General features: G+C 40.4%; 2 protein-coding genes across 6 annotated transcripts in view; one reads left to right on the plus strand and one right to left on the minus strand.

Annotated features, from left to right (window-relative positions):
- The window catches only part of obscna (obscurin, cytoskeletal calmodulin and titin-interacting RhoGEF a), a 43,080-nt gene extending 26,590 nt beyond the window's left edge, over positions 1 to 16,490 (plus strand). For 2 of the 4 annotated variants that reach the window (XM_065955865.1, XM_065955867.1), the window contains exons 47-84: positions 62 to 174; positions 271 to 471; positions 611 to 693; positions 929 to 1,102; positions 1,222 to 1,381; positions 1,517 to 1,618; positions 1,857 to 2,021; positions 2,348 to 2,488; positions 2,679 to 2,856; positions 3,103 to 3,216; positions 3,418 to 3,585; positions 3,865 to 3,967; positions 4,063 to 4,192; positions 4,298 to 4,403; positions 6,120 to 6,228; positions 6,431 to 6,564; positions 6,640 to 6,752; positions 7,221 to 7,389; positions 7,593 to 7,680; positions 7,769 to 7,969; positions 8,074 to 8,134; positions 8,237 to 8,314; positions 8,406 to 8,578; positions 8,662 to 8,688; positions 8,800 to 8,952; positions 9,377 to 9,422; positions 9,526 to 9,603; positions 10,039 to 11,788; positions 11,976 to 12,104; positions 12,212 to 12,334; positions 12,792 to 12,959; positions 13,171 to 13,279; positions 13,456 to 13,695; positions 14,462 to 14,685; positions 14,782 to 14,796; positions 15,012 to 15,108; positions 15,503 to 15,652; positions 15,812 to 16,490. In XM_065955865.1, the coding sequence (XP_065811937.1) occupies positions 62 to 174; positions 271 to 471; positions 611 to 693; positions 929 to 1,102; positions 1,222 to 1,381; positions 1,517 to 1,618; positions 1,857 to 2,021; positions 2,348 to 2,488; positions 2,679 to 2,856; positions 3,103 to 3,216; positions 3,418 to 3,585; positions 3,865 to 3,967; positions 4,063 to 4,192; positions 4,298 to 4,403; positions 6,120 to 6,228; positions 6,431 to 6,564; positions 6,640 to 6,752; positions 7,221 to 7,389; positions 7,593 to 7,680; positions 7,769 to 7,969; positions 8,074 to 8,134; positions 8,237 to 8,314; positions 8,406 to 8,578; positions 8,662 to 8,688; positions 8,800 to 8,952; positions 9,377 to 9,422; positions 9,526 to 9,603; positions 10,039 to 11,788; positions 11,976 to 12,104; positions 12,212 to 12,334; positions 12,792 to 12,959; positions 13,171 to 13,279; positions 13,456 to 13,695; positions 14,462 to 14,685; positions 14,782 to 14,796; positions 15,012 to 15,108; positions 15,503 to 15,652; positions 15,812 to 15,992 (6,554 nt within the window). In that variant the 3' untranslated portion in view covers positions 15,993 to 16,490. The remainder of the gene's footprint in view (positions 1 to 61; positions 175 to 270; positions 472 to 610; positions 694 to 928; positions 1,103 to 1,221; positions 1,382 to 1,516; positions 1,619 to 1,856; positions 2,022 to 2,347; positions 2,489 to 2,678; positions 2,857 to 3,102; positions 3,217 to 3,417; positions 3,586 to 3,864; positions 3,968 to 4,062; positions 4,193 to 4,297; positions 4,404 to 6,119; positions 6,229 to 6,430; positions 6,565 to 6,639; positions 6,753 to 7,220; positions 7,390 to 7,592; positions 7,681 to 7,768; positions 7,970 to 8,073; positions 8,135 to 8,236; positions 8,315 to 8,405; positions 8,579 to 8,661; positions 8,689 to 8,799; positions 8,953 to 9,376; positions 9,423 to 9,525; positions 9,604 to 10,038; positions 11,789 to 11,975; positions 12,105 to 12,211; positions 12,335 to 12,791; positions 12,960 to 13,170; positions 13,280 to 13,455; positions 13,696 to 14,461; positions 14,686 to 14,781; positions 14,797 to 15,011; positions 15,109 to 15,502; positions 15,653 to 15,811) is intronic. The other 2 variants (XM_065955868.1, XM_065955866.1) reach the window with 2 other exon arrangements.
- The window catches only part of guk1b (guanylate kinase 1b), a 6,971-nt gene continuing 5,827 nt past the window's right edge, over positions 16,476 to 17,619 (minus strand). For both annotated transcript variants that reach the window (XM_065955871.1, XM_029278287.2), the window contains 3 exons: positions 17,395 to 17,479; positions 17,226 to 17,311; positions 16,476 to 17,137 (listed from right to left, as the gene is read on the minus strand). In XM_065955871.1, the coding sequence (XP_065811943.1) occupies positions 17,105 to 17,137; positions 17,226 to 17,311; positions 17,395 to 17,479 (204 nt within the window). In that variant the 3' untranslated portion in view covers positions 16,476 to 17,104. The remainder of the gene's footprint in view (positions 17,138 to 17,225; positions 17,312 to 17,394; positions 17,480 to 17,619) is intronic.

Raw genomic sequence — 17,619 nt, forward strand, 5'->3', positions numbered from 1 at the left:
GTGTTATTATCTCCTCTCCTAAAGTTGTAAATCACAGTAATGTTCCTTTTTTTCTCTTTAGGGGCTCATGAAGGTAAAATGAGGACACCGTCTCCCAAACACCACCGTGCTCACACACCCTTAACAAGTACTGTCTCTGGATCGGAGTCAGAAGGGGAGGAGGATAGACGAGAGGTAAGCAAATAATTGTGATTAAATCTAGTACAATAACCATATGATATTTTGTTGGATTATTTTGTCTAATATATTCTAATTATTTTTCAACCTCAGACATTTGAAATGTATGTAGCTCGAGCAGACTGCAGCCCTGACAGTGGAAACAAGGACAGTTTTGTGTTGAAGGGGGGCCAGTTTGTGGAGGTCCTGGACTCTGTTCATCCTGATAGGTGGCTGGTGAGGACTAAACCCACCAAAACTAACCCTGCTCGTCAGGGATGGGTGTGTCCCGCCTACCTGGAGAAGAAAAGAAAGGTAAGCTATATAAACAGTGAAAATCTGAAACCTTAATCATATTCTGCAAGTTTTACTGACAATAGAATCTTTCACTTAATTAAGTGATGGGAAATTTAAAAAGCTATTGATCATAAATACATGCAATTTGTTGAAACAGGAGGCCTTCCCTGCATTAAGAGCACCACAACAGGATCTTGATGGAATTGGGTCTACAGGAGAAGAGTACAGAAGAGCTCTGAGGTGTGTCATTCTGCTATCATACAATGACTGGTCACATAAACAGGGGAGCATTATTTCAAATCAAATGTATTTGAGTTTTATTTATTGTTGTACTTATTTTTTTCTCATTTACACGTATTCCTTGTAGCATCTTTATAACTCTTTCATTTGCTCTCATAAAAGTCTCAGATGTGGACTATTAAAACAAATACTACTTCAACACAACCAATCTGCATTTCATTTCCTTCATCTTCAGCCAACTGATCCAAGGCTTCGTTGATGGAGAAGAGGAGTTTGTGAAGGAGATGAAGATGTTCACCTCTCACCAGCTAAATGATTTGGACTCTAGCCGGAACGTCCCCATTAACATCTTGAACCAGAAAGAGATCATCTTCAGGAATATCAAAGACATTGTGTTTCTGCATGAGAAGTAATGAAACCCACACACAAGAAAAACAAATGGATTGTATTATAGTAAACATAATCAATACATTTTGATTGTATTACTATGTGATGCAAATAAATAATAAGATCATGTCTTCTTCTCAGGTGTATTCTCCCTGGTCTGAGAGCGTGTGTCACAGACGATGATGTGGCCATGCATCTGATCAAACACACTGAGGACTTTGAGAAGTACCTACACTACATGGTGGGACAAGCACAAGCAGAAGCCTGCATCAAAGACAAGGCCATCCAGCAGTTTTTTAAAGTACACACAACATCTGGTTGGATTTAAACACAAACATTTTACAGTAATTGTGGCGATGAATGTGCTGAAAAGCAACTTTTAAAAAAATATATCCAATGTTCTTTTCTGTTTGATACAATTCTCTTCACACTTCAGGAGTTAATAGAACCCACTAAGCCCGAGGGTCCAGTCATGGATGTTCTGACCTTCCTCCAGCAGCCAGTGGAGAGGATTCAAACCTACCAGGCTTTACTGAAGGTCAGCGCCCAGTTTCACTTTTATGTAAAATCTTAATCATTACTTTCAACATGAGTTTGGTAGTGCCTGACTGCCCGTCTTGTTATCTCGTAATAATGTAGATAAAAGTAAATATTGGTTTCATGGGTATTTATTTCCACTCGAGCTAAGAATTAAAACTTTTTCTGCTCATGAAGTTGCTTAATGAAACTGTGTCAGCTGAATGTCTGGGATTCAAAATATAAAATGTTGTTACAAGGAATTGGTCAAGAACAAAGCCAAAAGTGGCCAGAGCTGCTGTGTTCTGGAGGATGCTTTTTCCACTGTGTCCTGTCTACCCTGGAGGTCTGACAACCTGCACCAGGTGTCCCTCATCGAGAACTACCCAGCTCCTCTAACCACCCTGGGCGAGCCTGTGCGACAGGTAACTACAGATGAATGGGCCTATTAGGAGGTTTCGGCATGATGACTTTATTAAGTTTTGTTAAAACTTGTAAAAATGCTTTTGCAAAAATCTAATGAAACTTTTTTCCTAGGATCACCAGAAAATGTCATTCATTTTTGAAGCAGTGTGCAAAACTCTTCTCTGACCAAGTTGCAGCATCAATTTTTTTAACAGAATACATAAACATTATAATTCTTTAAAGAATACCTAAATAAGGGGTTGTCAGTCTTTAATGTGCATTTATAAAAATATATCCTGTCCCATGTGTTGATCATATAGTATGGTCCTCACTAATTTTCTTTCAGGGAGTCTTAACGGTGTGGGAGGAAACTCCAGAAAGCAAAACAGCCACTAGAGGGCATCAGAGACAAGTATTTCTCTTCAAGGAATGCATTGTACTGTGTAAACTGAAAGGTGACACATATTCTTTCAAGAACAAAATGAAGGTAAGATCTGTTCTTTTCTTGTCACAGTTTGTCTCATTTGTTTTTTAAACTAAGCAAGACAACAGTGAAGCCTTGTAATACCGCATTTGGCCACAAATAATGATATATCCTGCATGTCATTGTACACTGAAAATCTTATCCATCTTCCGTATAGTTTGTCTTCTTACTCTCACTTTTTTTACCTAACCAGCTGAATGATGTGGAAATTAAGGAGACTGTGGGTGGAGAGGAAAAGTGTTGGGGGTTGTGGCATGAGCACAGGGGCTCATTGCGGAAGTACACCCTGCAGGGTCGCTCCTCCCTGATCAAACTCTCCTGGCTCAAAGATCTGAGGGAGTTACAACAAAACTCTAGTCTGCCCACTAATTGTACGTATTTTTTTTTTCCTGGGCAGGGAATTTCATGTTGGACAATCAATATATGGATTTGGAAATATTTTAAATGTAATTATAATATAAGAAATATAAATGGTAGCAAAAGGATCACATTGCCTTCTGACATTCTCAGCTGGTGTGTCATGCATGTTGGATGTTTAGTTTGTCTGTATCTAGGTGAACATGTCATCAAAGGTTTGGTGAGTGATTTCTGTTTTTCTTTTTTTATCTTCTCAACAGGCCCACCTGTATTTCAGTCTCTCTTGTCTGACTGCACGACAAAAATAGGACAAACAATCAAACTGACCTGTAAAGTCAAAGGATCCCCAAAACCAGTGATTAGCTGGCTCAAAGGTCAGAAATAACTCGCTCAAATGATTATATTCTGTACTAACTTCTAAGTGTAAAAGGTGTTGAAAGAAGTAGTTGGGTTTGTCGTTTTCCTCTGTATTTATTCTCCTTTAATAACAGAAGGATGATTTCCTGACCAAATTTGTCCTATATGCATTGTTTAGTGGTGTTTCAATGGTTAAAAGTCTGATGTCAACCTCACAGATGGCCTGCCCTTAGAAGATGACTCACGTCACATCATCACAGCAGACAGGTCCGGAACCTGCAGTCTCATCCTGGACAGCCTCACAGCAGAGGACTCTGGACAGTATGCCTGCTATGCTTCCAGCTCCATGGGCAGGGCTGGTACTCTGGCTAAGGTGGTGGTGCAGGGTGAGTCAACAAATACCGTCCTTCTAAACAACTTGAGTGTAACTCCAGAGTCATAATTGTGTTTGAAGATAAATGTTGTACATGCTGTACATGCACAGTTCCACAAAAAACAGAAACACTAACGTCATAAAAATATATGTCATATTTATACTACATCTACGATATCTATAAATCTAAAAACAACTTGATGTTGTTACTTGAACTGAGTATGAAATGAGTATCTACATGTAAGTATACACGTATGTGCAAGTAATGTTTTTCTATTTTTCCTTTTTCCAGCTCCACCTAGATTTGTGTCTAGGCTGGAGAGTGCCTGTCTGATAGATGGAGAAGATATACAGTTTATCTGCTCCACACTTACTACTCCTTTGCCACAGATCAGGTATGGCATCACAGAGAAAATGTAACCCCACCGGCTGCTATTTGTTGTCTTCTCATTGTTGTGTGTGTCAAACATATCTTTCTTTGGGTTTCCAGGTGGTTTAAAGATGGCAGAGTGTTGACTGACCAGCAAAAATACTCCATCCACAACGATGCTCGCAGCGGGATCTTGTGTCTGACGGTCATCAGTGCATCAGTGGCAGATATTGGACAATATGAATGCGAGGTATAAAATCTCTATCAATAAAGGCATAAATATATCAATATTATTATATCCCTAATAATTATTGTCTTTTGAGGAATTAGAAAAAACATTTTTTTTTTTTGATAGCTTTTGAATGAGTTTGGCTGCGTCAAGTGCAAGGCAGGGCTGTGCCCCGCTTACATACCGACGATTGACATCGAGAACAACCAAGCGCAGGACTTGCCCCCTAAAGGTATGACTGCCAGGTCTGCTGAAGGTAAATATTCTCCACACAGGGTTGAAGCCCAGGACTGGGTTTTCATGTGGATGATCCACATTTTCAAAAGTGTAGCAGTTTTCGAGAAGGGATGAAGCACATGCCATTTTCCAGTTTCACTTCACTTCACTTCTGATCCAGTTACCCTGTCAGCATCACATCCATATGACATCCTTCCACTTTCAAACTGCAACACGCTGCATCAATTTCTACTTCAACCAATATCATTCATCCATTCTTTCACAGTTGATTCCATGTGAAGAGTTCACTCACAATTCCTTTTTCCCATTTCACACACACTCACATCATAAGTTGTTCCAACTACCATACTAGTTGTCTCTAGATCCTCTGAGATTATGGAGTCTGAACAGCAGTCAATGCATGAATAACTGAAGCTTTTAATGTTCAGAATAAACATTTACAACTGTATATGTAGAGTGCAGCAAATGTGCATTCACAAGAATTACCGTAAAGTGTTATATGTTGGTATTGATGATCTTAAAATAATCCACACATGGTTTCCATTTCTAATATTTACATTGAAGTCATTGCTCATGTTTCTTAACTTAAAATGACAGCATGTTGTAAAAAACAATCCATACTCTATTAATGCACTGTGTCTGTCTCTGCTGGAATTAAATACTACCGGTTCAACTCTCTCCCAGAATGCTACAATAACTTTGGCCATATTCTACTAGTACATTGTCTTAACTTAGCCATCTCTGACCAATCACTTACACATAACCATTTTTTACATTTCCAATTTGGCCCCTCATCTGGTTCACCACTCACTCACTTCATTTGTATGTCACACTAGTGGTTGGTGTAAAGCACTTTCACCTCTGTGTGTAATTCACAGTTTAAAACTTGTTGGTTCATGTGAGAAACAAACCTCTCAAACTTTACAATAACACCTAACTAATAGCTAACTTCTGACAGCTGTCCAGTACCATAATCCAGCAGGATCTAGTGGCTAACATCCAACATAGAAACCATACTGCACTCCATGCATCTGCATCCATTGAAGACATTTCTACATTTTATTGTATGACATATTTTTGTGTTTTTCTTCATGTTTCCACTTTCAACAGAGGAAAATCAACGTGAACTGACAATTATTTACCTCAATTAGACTTTAATTAGTATAAAGAAAGTCAGGCAAACCCTGATGTGCTGTAAGTTTACATCACTATCACTGTCCATTTTATGGTGGGGTTATGACACCAGCATCTCATATTTGCACTTCCATTGTCCTTAACCTTCATGTTTTTCCATCTCCCCTTGACTAGCCCTAAAGCAGGAGATTCCTCACATGGACCATTCCATGTAAGTCATCAATGTCATGATAACAAATAACCACAAAACATTTCCGTTTCTCCTACTGCCAACGCATGCCCAGCTAACTCTTCACTTCTACGAACACAAGATGGTCATGTGCTGGGCAGGTATCCCCCTTTACCGACATGCAGGAGAGGGCGTGCGCCCTTATCCTGTTGTTGTGTTGGGTTAATGGGGTTAAACCTTCAAGTACCAAGGTAAGAAATGTAATATGACTGCTCCTGGTATGTAAAGGTAATGTACTTGTTTCACTTTTCCTTTTCCAATGATTCTGTTAACTTCAAAATGGAAAATATACTCATTCAAATCTCCTCTCCCATAAAGTCCTGCTCAGTATCCTTTTGGTTTTCACAGATGCAGACTCAGAGGGCTGGTCCACTGCTTTTGTTAAGAAGTGGTTACAGACTGATTTCAGCCCAACCTCTATTGCTAAGATGCTCTTCCCCCCTGAACAAAGTGAACAGTAAGTTTACTACCACCAGCTGGTCGAGCTCTCTTGACCTGCCTTGTTTAAGATTTTTGAGATCACCAACGACTGGTGTAAGAATAGAAAGTAAAAAAGTATTAAGTAGATTTTTCTGTATATTTTGAAAAGCTATTTCTGCTGGCTGATATGTCGTTTCTGATTTAAGTACCTTCTACTTTGAATTTATATTTTTCCATAGGGCTGAATATAGCACAGAGGAGGCTGTTCCTACCACAACAACAATGGATCAGATGCAACAGCAGCAGCCAATGTATTACATAGAGGAAGAAGAGGAAGAGATCTTCATCTCCGAGTCAATGCAGGAAATGACAGGTGGCTTTTCTTGTCTCTGTATGACTTCTATTAACTTCTTTGTTTGATTACTAACTCAGCTGATCTCCTGTCCAGCTCCACCCTCCATCCAGGTATCCTGTGAGGATGTTTGTGTAGAGCCGGGCAAACCAGCTACGTTTACTGCCATCATCACAGGAAGACCTACTCCTACGATACAGTGGTACAAGGTAGGAGCAATGTAAATATGTAGTTCTAACATGAAGAGTGGATTGAAAGGTGATATTGGGTTGGTTAAGTTGCGACATAACGTCTGGGAAAGACAAAATATCTTATTTATACCACACAAGTTGCTTTCAGATTGATATATTTTAAATGTATCATGATCAAGGCAAAAAAAGAAGCTGTAAATGTAAAGAATAAAAAAAAAACCTCCTCGTTAATATTCAGTCTTTCTGTTTTTCCAAGATAATATTTTTTCTTCTGCTGGCCATACCATTTAAATACTGAATTGTTCACTTTTACACTGCCTCCTCTGAGAATGAATAATGATAAAATTACACTCTTAACATATCCCAGAGGCTACGGAAGGGTATTGTAGTGTTTTAAGGGCAAAAATGTTTGATTCATATAGGACATGAATGTTTAAACCTGATTGATGTCCTGATGAAGAATGTTCTGTCCCTATGTGATTGAAGGATGAAGAGGAGCTTGCTGCCAATGAGAACGTGGAGATAGTACAGCATGGTGCCCGCTGTTCAGTGACCATAACGTGCCCTGAGGGTGAGGACAGTGGTATCTACACCTGCTTTGCCTACAATGACTCAGGCCATGCCTCGTGTGAGGCTGAGCTGATAGTGGAAGAAGGTGGGACATCATCAATGCTGCTATTCTTCATTAGTTTAGTTTTATAGACATGATTTATTTATCCAACTTTACCAGTGGTCAATGTAACTTACGTTTGAGGCATGTCAGACATTAATGTAAGGAAGGTCAGTCAATATGTTGATTGGTTGCAGTCCAAGCAGTGGACCTGTTTCCATTCACAGGTTTTTTTTTACTATCTACAGGTCCACTGGAGCGTCAGGAGAGAGAGGTGGAGCTGGGAAAGAGAAGGAAATTATTCTCTGTCTATGATGTCCATGAGGAAATTGGGAGGTGAACCTTAAAGTTTATGTTGGTGTAGTCCAGCGTGCTCATGAGCCATGTGAAGGTGTAATATGATGAAGATAATCTCTTTTTATAGGGGAACCTTCGGCGTAATAAAGCGTGTAGTCCACAGAAGGACAGGTGACGTGTTCGCTGCCAAGTTTCTGCCTCTGCGCAGCAGCAATCGGACCAGGGCCTTCCAGGAGAGGGACTTGCTGTCCCGTCTGGCTCACCCCAGGGTGGCTTGCTTGCTGGATTTCTTTTGCACCAGACGCACGCTTGTGCTCATCACAGAAATGTATCCTCCAGTTAACAGGATTTAATGATGTGTTTTCTGCCATGGTTGGTTTATTTTTTGGGTTGGATATTATTCAGTTAGGAGTTCTTTAACAACATTTCTAGATGCTGTTCCCATGGACTTCTGGACCATTTGTTACTGAAAGGATCAGTCTCAGAGAAAGAGGTACAAGCACATTTACGTCATAGATATTTTTTCTTTTTTTCTTACAAACTTTATTAAGGGTTAATGGTTTGAGTTATGGTAATATTCTACGTTTTGTTTCAGGTCCAGTCATACATCCAGCAAATCCTTGAAGGAGTTGGTCACATTCACAGCATGAGCATTTTGCATCTGGATATTAAAGTGAGCTTCATTGCCTGATCAGCCTTGCATTATTGACCCTGATATTATTATTGATGCAGTTCCTAACATACTTTATTTTACTTAATTTCAGCCTGATAATATCCTCATGGTGTATCCACCCAGAGATGAAATCAAGATCTGTGACTTTGGCTTCTCTCAAGAAATAGACCCATCCAGACACCAATACAGTGTGATTGGTACACCAGAGTTTGTCGCCCCTGAGATTGTTCATCAAGAACCTGTCACTGCGGCCACTGATATTTGGTGAGTTTAACTACCAGCATACAAGAGAGAATTACCTTTTTTTTTTAAGATATTTGCAATAATTCTCTTGTTTTGTTTGTCAGGTCTGTAGGTGTTGTAGCCTATATAAGGTATGTATCACTGAAAAAAATAATAAATTCAATACATAGTTCATAAACGATACTCCTGAGTGTTAAAAAAAAAAAAAAAATCTACATCAAGCTCTGTATTTGCCTTGACAGTCTGGTGGGTCGATGCCCTTTTATGGGTGAGACTGACCGCTCTACACTGCTGAGGGTAGGCGAGGGGACCCTAAACTGGGATGCTCCTGATGTCACATATAGGAGCCCTGAGGCCCAGAACTTTCTCTACCTGCTGCTTCAGCCGGATCCAGAGTAGGGGACCTTCTTTATTATCACACACGCTGCCACAGCTAATCACACACAAAACTGCAACATCATAAAAGATATTTCCTAAAAATGTACAAGCATAAATATTTGAAAAAGTTTGTGCTGTATTTGTGCTGAAGCTTCTCCCGGCTGATTTTGAATCCTCACTGATAAAACATGAGTGTAAAATGTGATCTCAAAGGGCACAGCACAGAAAAACAGGTTAAGTAGAAAATAATTGGGGAATCGTCTAAGAGCTGCTGAAAAGCACTTCACTCTTCTAATTCATTAATAATGTTATCCATCATTTTTGCTGACGTTCTTGCACGTCATTCAAATTTTAAACCCACACTTGATTATAAGTTGAAACTAAAATATTTCCAATACACTCCACATATATCTGACCTCCTCAAACTTTACTTTCTTTTAGGAAGCGACCATCTGCCTTTGAGTGCTTGAGCCATGAATGGTTCCAGGTGAGAGGAAATACTTCACAAATGTTGCTGTTATCAAACATGCTGTTGTCCTCTAACTCAGAAAAACGTTTTAATATTCAAATCTTAAATATACTGTGCCCAGGATGAACATGCTGGTGAAGATACTGATGAAATCAACACAAAGATTTTGAAAGTCTTCATCTCTAAAAGGAAATGGCAGGTAAGTAAACTCAACCTGGGAAAAAGGAAGAACTTACCAGTATGTAGTAATGTTGAACATTTTGACAACATATAATTTCCTTAAAAGACAACAAATAGTCTAACTCAGGGGTGGGCAACTGGCGGCCCTGGGGCCACATCAACCCTCAATATGGCCCTCAGGTCAATTTTTACATATCAATTAGTTGGAAACATGAAGAAAACATGACAAAATCTGCAATGAAATCATGAAAACCAGAAATATGTACATAAAAATATTTGATCATTGGTATATGTCGAGTTAAATTTGAGACATAATTGACTGTAATCATTTTTGTATACTACAATTTGGCCCTCTGGCAGTGAGAATTAAATCAATGTGGCCCTTGCTGTAAACAAAATGGTCCATCCCTGGTCTAAATCTATCCTCATCAGTAATTCTATTCTATGCTCCCAGCGCTCTTTGACTTGCATTGGTTCAGTTCTCACACTGAGGCCCGTCCCTGAGCTGCTGGACGCTCCTCTCAGAGACACAGCCGTCACTGTGCCTCGCGAGCCTCAGGATCACAGCAGCACCTCTATGAGCAGCGGCTCCTCCTCAGAGTACGATGAAGCCGACTCCTGGGACTTTTTCCAGCACTACAGCCAGACTGAGGAGGAGGAAGAAACTGAGGAGGACTATGATCCTTTAACAGAGAGAGCACGGATCCCTGAGCCTTTTGCCAAACCTTACCTTGATGCAGAGGAAGAAGAGGAAGTGACTCTGGGGGAGGAAGAGGATGGAGAGATGCTGGGAAGAAGGAGTGTGCTAGAGCGCAGTGTGAGCAGGCAGTCAGTTGCGTCATCAGATGTGTCGTGCCAACAGACACCTCAGAGGGAGCGTAGGTTTAGCAAAGACAGTAGTCCATCTCTTTACTTATCTGATGGGGATGAGGGCTCAGGGAGTGACGGAGGCCGTATCCCTCGTGGCAGCCTAATTCGAAGTACTTTCTACAATACCTCTCATCAGCTCTCACCTATGTCTGCCAGACACATGACGTTACGGGACAAATTCCAGGCCAAAAAGCAGGAAAGAGGCCGTAAACCACTCCGGAGAAGCCTTTCAGGACGTCTAAATGAGCCTCTTATTGAATATGTGGAAGATGACACAGAGACCAACCGTGGTCAGAGACGGGCTTCTATTCAAACTACAATGCAGAAGTCCTGTTCCTTTGACAGCGGTGTTGGCCTTGCCCACACCAATGTACCACCTCACAGGAGGAGCAGGTCTCTTGACGAGTCTTCTCGTCGATCTCCTAGCTCACCCTCACGCACAAAGTCTGCTGAGGAGGAAGGCTCTCAGAGTCTGAAGGAAGATTCAACTGATAATGAAGTGGCAGGACGAAACTTGTTGGCCATCCCGCGTCCTCACCGCCCTGCAAGAAGGAGAGGATCTGTTGCTCCATTACAAGCTTCTGGAACTGGCATTGTGGGTGGAACTACGGCACCCTCAAGCTTCTTTGCTGGAGGCAGAAGGAGTCTAAGGCTGAATCAGGAGCAGACAGAGGGTGACACACTTGCTGGCTCCCAGGGGTCTCTTGCTGAGTCATTAATTTTGGAGCATGGTGGCTCTGAGTCTTCAAGTCGAGACGGTTCCCATGAGGAGCTGAGTCATGGCTATCTCAGAGGCAAATACAGATCAGGAGAGAGCGATGGGTATGATGATCAGGGGGAGCCTCTCATTCCACCATCCCCATGCTCCTTCCGAGAAGTTAAACCCAGAAGCTCTGCACCCCAGGCACCGCCCCGAAACCGAACCCGCTCCAACCCTAACTTATCAACAAACAGCAGAACCCAGTCGGGGACACTGCTAACTGCAAGTCCAAGTCCAAGTCTCTCTTCGCTCCAGGCTCCAGAGAGGCCTCCCAGAGCCAGGGACAAAAAGGAAGGCTATGGCCTCCAGAGGCATGCATCTCTTCCAGCACTAGAAGCCAGGCCACCTACGGGAAAGTCACCAAAGCTGGGACTGCTAAAGCTCTTCCGCAGGCAATCCTGGACTGGCCATTCATACTCCCAGCTGGATAACACAGTGTTAGGACCCACACTAGGAGAGATCATGAAGCCAGATACTCCTACCATGTCGCTAAGGAAGAAAATGAGAGCTTCAGCCTCCAGCCTGACCAAGCTGTTTTCAAGGTCTTCTAGTAAAGAGGACGTGAGTAAAGGAGGTGAGCATTTGACAGACAATATGGCTAGAGGAATATTATTTTGGGAAAAAACTAGAATATGATATATAGATATCAGGAAATTGAATTATTATTTTATATCACTACCTAACCTGGGGCTAGTCACTTTGACGGTCACTTTATAAAATGATGTTACCTCTTTTGTGACGCTGTTTGTCTTCTATAACAGGGCCTATAGTAAAAGGATCATCTCCCATCCCACCTGAAAGGCACCGAGGCAGTTGTATAGAGAGTCCAAAAAAGAGGGCCTCTAAACTATTGCCTTCTTTAAAAATACCTGCATTCATAAAATCGAAAGGTAGTGAAAAAGTTACATTATGTGGATTTTTTTATTTTACTGATCCCACTATGATTTCTTTACTATAAACCTGGTTTTGGATGTATGTCTTAAAATAACATTTCCAGACCTGCCAGTCCGTCCAAACAAGGCTGAAGTATTCCAGTTAGATGGAGGGGGAGTCCTGCTGGTTTGGAGACCGGTCAAGTCCAATGACCGAGTCACCTACTGTGTTCAGTACTGTACAGATGGTGAGTTCGCCAGCATGGTTATTAAAGTGGTGGTTTGTGTTCATTGGGAACCCAATTCAACAAAATAATTTGTTTATGTAAGACATTTTTCCTTACATTTTGGAGTTTTTCTTCTTTCTAGAAAGTTCAGCAATTTAAACGTTGGACTCATATTGGTCAATATTGAATTGAGATAAGACTGTTTTTCACACTTTGAAATGGCACAATGTAGGTTATCAGTGCAGGTTAAGTGTATTGCAGAGCAGTGTAAAAAGTTCACGTTTGAGACTTGTTAGTTTAAGGTTTAAGACTCAAGGCTATAGGATTCTCTTATTAACAACAGTTTACCTCGACAAGCATTTTATTTCACATACAAAAATGTTATCAGTATCATTGTTGTTTGAAACAATTAGAAGAACAGTCAATGTGCAATGAGTGAAACTTTCACTGCATACGGTGTCATGTGCCCTGTTGTCAGGAGGGGAATGGACAGTTTTGTCAGAGGATGTGACTGACAGCTGCTATGTGGTGAAGGACTTACCCAGAGGAGCTTCTTACGTGTTCAGAATGGGATGCATCACCAAGACAGGAGCAGGACCCTTCAGTGATGCTTCAGCACCTGTTGTCATGGCTACACATCCTGAAGGCAGGGGAACACTTGATGTGCATTTTAATCATTTCAAAAGAGTCATCTAATGTGTTTGTTTTATTTGATTTATTTTTATTTTTTTTTAATATGAGACCAAGCTTTGTAAATGTAACATGAAATTGCCTGATTGATTTGGTTTATTTAACATTCAGATATACAGCACATGGATGGTTAGAGAGCTTTTTCCTTTATTTCCTTTGTTCTACAGAGACTCACATTCCTCTGATCCAGACTGAGTCATTGGGGTCAAAGGCTGTTGGACCAGGTCAACAAACAACGAAGCACAAGAACTACAATTTCCTCTCTGAGATCAACAGGTAAGGTTTTTGAGTAGAAGAAAGGTATTTATAACTTCTCTCATGAACATGATATTGTTTCTGCTTCTGAATTTATTGGACACATTGATGGGATTTTTTCTGGTTTCCAAATGTCCACAAAATACTGCCTTTTTACAGTTCCTCTTCATCTTCATCTTGTTGATCTTCTCTCTCAGAGGTCGTTTCAGCGTCATAACCCTGTGCAGGGATTCTGAGACCAGCCAAGTGTTTGCTGCCAAGATCACTCCTTACCAGGCCGAGCAGAGACAGTTGGTCCTACGGGAATACCAGCTGCTGAAGAGGCTTCATCACCCACATCTGGTGCAGCTGCACACAGCGTACATCACCTCCCGATACCTGGTGTTAGTGGAGGAGCTGTGTCCCGGCAAGGAGCTGCTCTACAGTCTGTCAGCAAGGTACAGTGTTCATCATAAACATATGTCCAAAACTAGAACAAACGTTTGAATATAAATACAAAGAGACATTATTGAGCAATCGTTGTGATAATAGTTAGTGGAAACAATTTTTTATTTCCTCAAAAAAAACATCTTGTTGTCTTGTTGCATATGTTGTTCTTTTTTGCCGAGTTACAGGAGGCAGGTGAGTGTGTCTGTCCTTGTGATACTTTGGGCTCAAGCAAATGAGCTTGTCATCTTACCACAAAATCTCTACACAAAGTCTTCACAATCTTATGAGGATGATTTCCTGGAGACTGAAGATGCTCCGCTGCAAACATCATGAAGTACTCTGTCAGGGGACTTTTAGTCATTAAGTTAAAAACCTCTGCATTACTTCTCTTTTAATACTCCTAGTAAGGGTCTTTTTAGAGAAACCATCCTGTGAAAATATTAATAAATTATTTCAGAGATTCTCTAGTTAGTCCACTAGGACTATTGTGATGTTATTCAAACACATTCATCAAATAAATTGTTATAAAGAGAATCTAGCTGAATAAAACACTGATTGCAAAGTACAGAGACAAGGAAACTGGACGCTTACTGTAACTAATAAATGCAGTGTAAACCGTCTATTGTTAGGTTTACTCTAATTCAGAGCTTTGTCAAAAGGTTATTTTAGTGCAACCTACCCATTCTGTGTTGACCCCTCACAAAACAAAATCTAATCCCTTGCATCCTGTAGTCATAGGAAAAAATCTTTCTTCTTGTATTTTGGCTCTCTCAGAGATCTGTATTCAGAGACTCAAGTCGCAGAGCTGCTGGTTCAGATTCTGAGTGCAGTCGACTACCTTCACAGCCGTCGAGTCATCCACCTGGACCTGAAGTCTGACAACATGCTGGTGGATGATGGTAACCATCTGAAGATAGCTGACTTTGGCTCAGCTCAGTCCTTCACACCGGGTCAGCCTCTTCAAATCGAGCATATTCACGGCTTTTCAGACAACAAAGGTACTGGTGTGTTTTTAATGACTAAAGACAAACTGCCTGCATTGTTTTAGATTCTTCTAATTTTACTAAACCTTTGACTGTCATGACCCCCAACAGACTGCCGCAGCAAAGGTACACACTAATGGAGGACGGATTGATGGATGGAAATAACTCAACCTAATTCCATCTACCTCAGCAGACCCTATACCATAGCCTAACAAACCCAAGTCCAGTTTTTAGTTATTTTTAAAATCACTTTATTTCTATTGAGCATGTAAGTGAGTGTGGTTTTCCAGTAACAGCACAACATTTTATGAATGGTGTCCTGTGTCTGTCTGTTTTGTCAGTTTATATTGTCCTTCCTAAAGCTCCGGAAATCCTGGAAGGTCAGGGTGTCGGGCCAGAGACTGACATCTGGGCCATAGGAGTCCTGTCATTCATCATGTAAGTGAAGAGATACAGATTTATAAAAATCAGTTACTTTGTTGTTTGTGAAAGTATTTCAACGTTTATATGGATTTAATTTAACTAAAGAGGTTATATGTTTTAAATAAAAATCTTATGTGTATCTGAATGTTAGTAGTTTTCACTAGATAACAAATGAATGGTTATAAAGATTGAATTATCTCAGTTTTCTTTTCTTTTTTTGTTATTTACCGGTAAGTATAATTAATGCAGACTGATTAGTTCAGTCTTCAGATGATGAAATGTTAACAATATGAATGACTTAAACTTCTGTGTTTCTGAAGTAGTGAATAATAAAAATGACTTCAGTGGGATGTTTGTCTTTGTCTTTGATTTTGTTAAATGTATATTGTTTTTCCCTTTTCCCCACTAGGTTGAGCGCTGACAGCCCGTTTGATGCAGAGCACAGCTGGGATCAAGACAAAAACATCAAGAAAGGGAAGATCCAGTTTGGACGATGTTACCCCGGTCTGTCGGAGGGAGCCTTAAACTTCATGAAAAGCAGCCTGAATAATAAATCCTGGTGAGTATCAAATGTGATCTGCATTAAAGCATCTGATATAGAGATGAATAAAACCCATTTTGAATTAATGTTTTCATTCTTTTCATGTAAACCAACGATTATAAGAGAAGTCGAATTAGTGAATTGGTAACATAAAGGTGTGTTCTAACATTAATATAGGGGGAGGCCCACTGCAGCAGAGTGTCTCCAGAACCCATGGCTGCGTGCACATCGTGTCCCACACAAAGCCAGACCCTCCAAAGTGTGTTTTTCCACAGACAAGCTCAAAGATTACCTCAAGCAGAAGGAGGAGAAGCGGGACGAGGTCCACACCAAGCTCCAGGGTCCTTTCTTCCAGTAAAGACACACTGCAGAGGTTTCTTTTCAGCAGCACATGAATGTTTCCTGTATTACTGTCTTGTTCAAATCATTTCAGTATCCGCTGAGTTTGAAAAGGTGATCCGTCTTAATGAGTTTTTGTTTATTTATCCATTAGCTTGTACATGAGAGTGTGCTGCATCTGTTGTTCGTTGGCATAAATGGAAACATCAAGGATACGGTTTAGCCTGAGCAGTGAATGCATCAGATGTAATATTTTGATTTTAGTGACATAAGAAACTGTTGCTTTCTCCGCAGTAACAGGCGGGCAGATTTAGCCTTACAGTGAAAATAGTATCACTGCTATTCTTCTTCATAAGTGAGTGAGTGAGTGAATGAGTCATTTATTATAAATACTCTGTGCCATGTTTTGCCCTAACGCTCTGGGGAATTACTTAGATTAAAGATTCTTTTTGGAAATGTGTTATTCTTAAAATTGGAAAGATTTAGAAAATAAAAAGAGACATTAAATGGTACCAAAGTACATCCTTTATTTAGTCTGATTTGAATACAAACACCCAATCATACATGTATCACAGATGTGCAGATTGTCTTGTTCATGTGAGCAATAATTTAGAAACGTAACATTGAAAGTACAGATGAATCACAGGAAGGTTTAAAAATACATTTGACTTTGAGAAAAGGATCTCTACCGTATTTTAATTCAACAAAACAAAAGCAAGAGAAACTATTTTTGAGCTTTATGAAACAGGTACTGACTGGTGAGAAGTGTCAAACTTTGGGTTGTCAAAACCAAACTTTGTGCTGAATTCTGTACCATGTTTTTTTTTCTTCCTGTCAAAGTTTAGCTGAGACAGCTGGTCGGGATTTTAATACCTATATCAACCATTGTGAAGGCTAAATCTAACACAACCCAAAAAACATCACCCCTCCCCCATTCCTTTTCTGTTAAGAACAAAAATCCCTCTTCTCTATCCGAGCAGCACTGAGCATATAACTGCCCTGAGCAAACTTTTGACCATGTGAGGGTAAAGAACAAACCGCATGACTCAGTGAAGGTGGAGTAATATAGGCCAGAGTCAAAAGTCCTGGTTCTTCTTTCCAGCAGCAGAGGATCATGTATCTGTATCCTTTTTAAGATTGGGCCTCCTGAACTTTTTGGATTTCCTGTAAAAAATAAATTAAAAAAAAGAGATGAAGGAGAATTGTCTCTGCAACAGCTTAAGAGCAAGGATGATTTCACGGTCTTACTCACTTCATTGAGGATATCTTTCAGGTCCTCATAGGCTCTTTCTAAATCATCATTGATGATTACAATATCAAACACTCCTGGCTCCTTGCCTGAAAAAGTAAAAAGTGAATCAGCCGAAGTTAAAGGTCGATATTTCAGCGTCATGTCCGAGAAGGACTGCTGAGACACTCACTGAGCTCCATATCGATGCGTGCGGCCTCCAGGCGTTTCTGTAGACTCTCCTCTGTCTCTGTCTGCCTGTCTCTCAGCCGTTTCTCCTGAGAAAGACAAGAAACATGATGCTCTGTTGGTCAAGAGCTTCTCCAATACATTACATGTTTATATTTAAATGTGTCTGGCAAACTAGCAGAATCACATGATTATGTGCACTGTCCCAATAAAAAAAAACAAGGATATG

The sequence above is a fragment of the Labrus bergylta genome, chromosome 6 (genome assembly GCF_963930695.1).
Source record: "Labrus bergylta chromosome 6, fLabBer1.1, whole genome shotgun sequence".
NCBI lineage: Eukaryota > Metazoa > Chordata > Actinopteri > Labriformes > Labridae > Labrus > Labrus bergylta.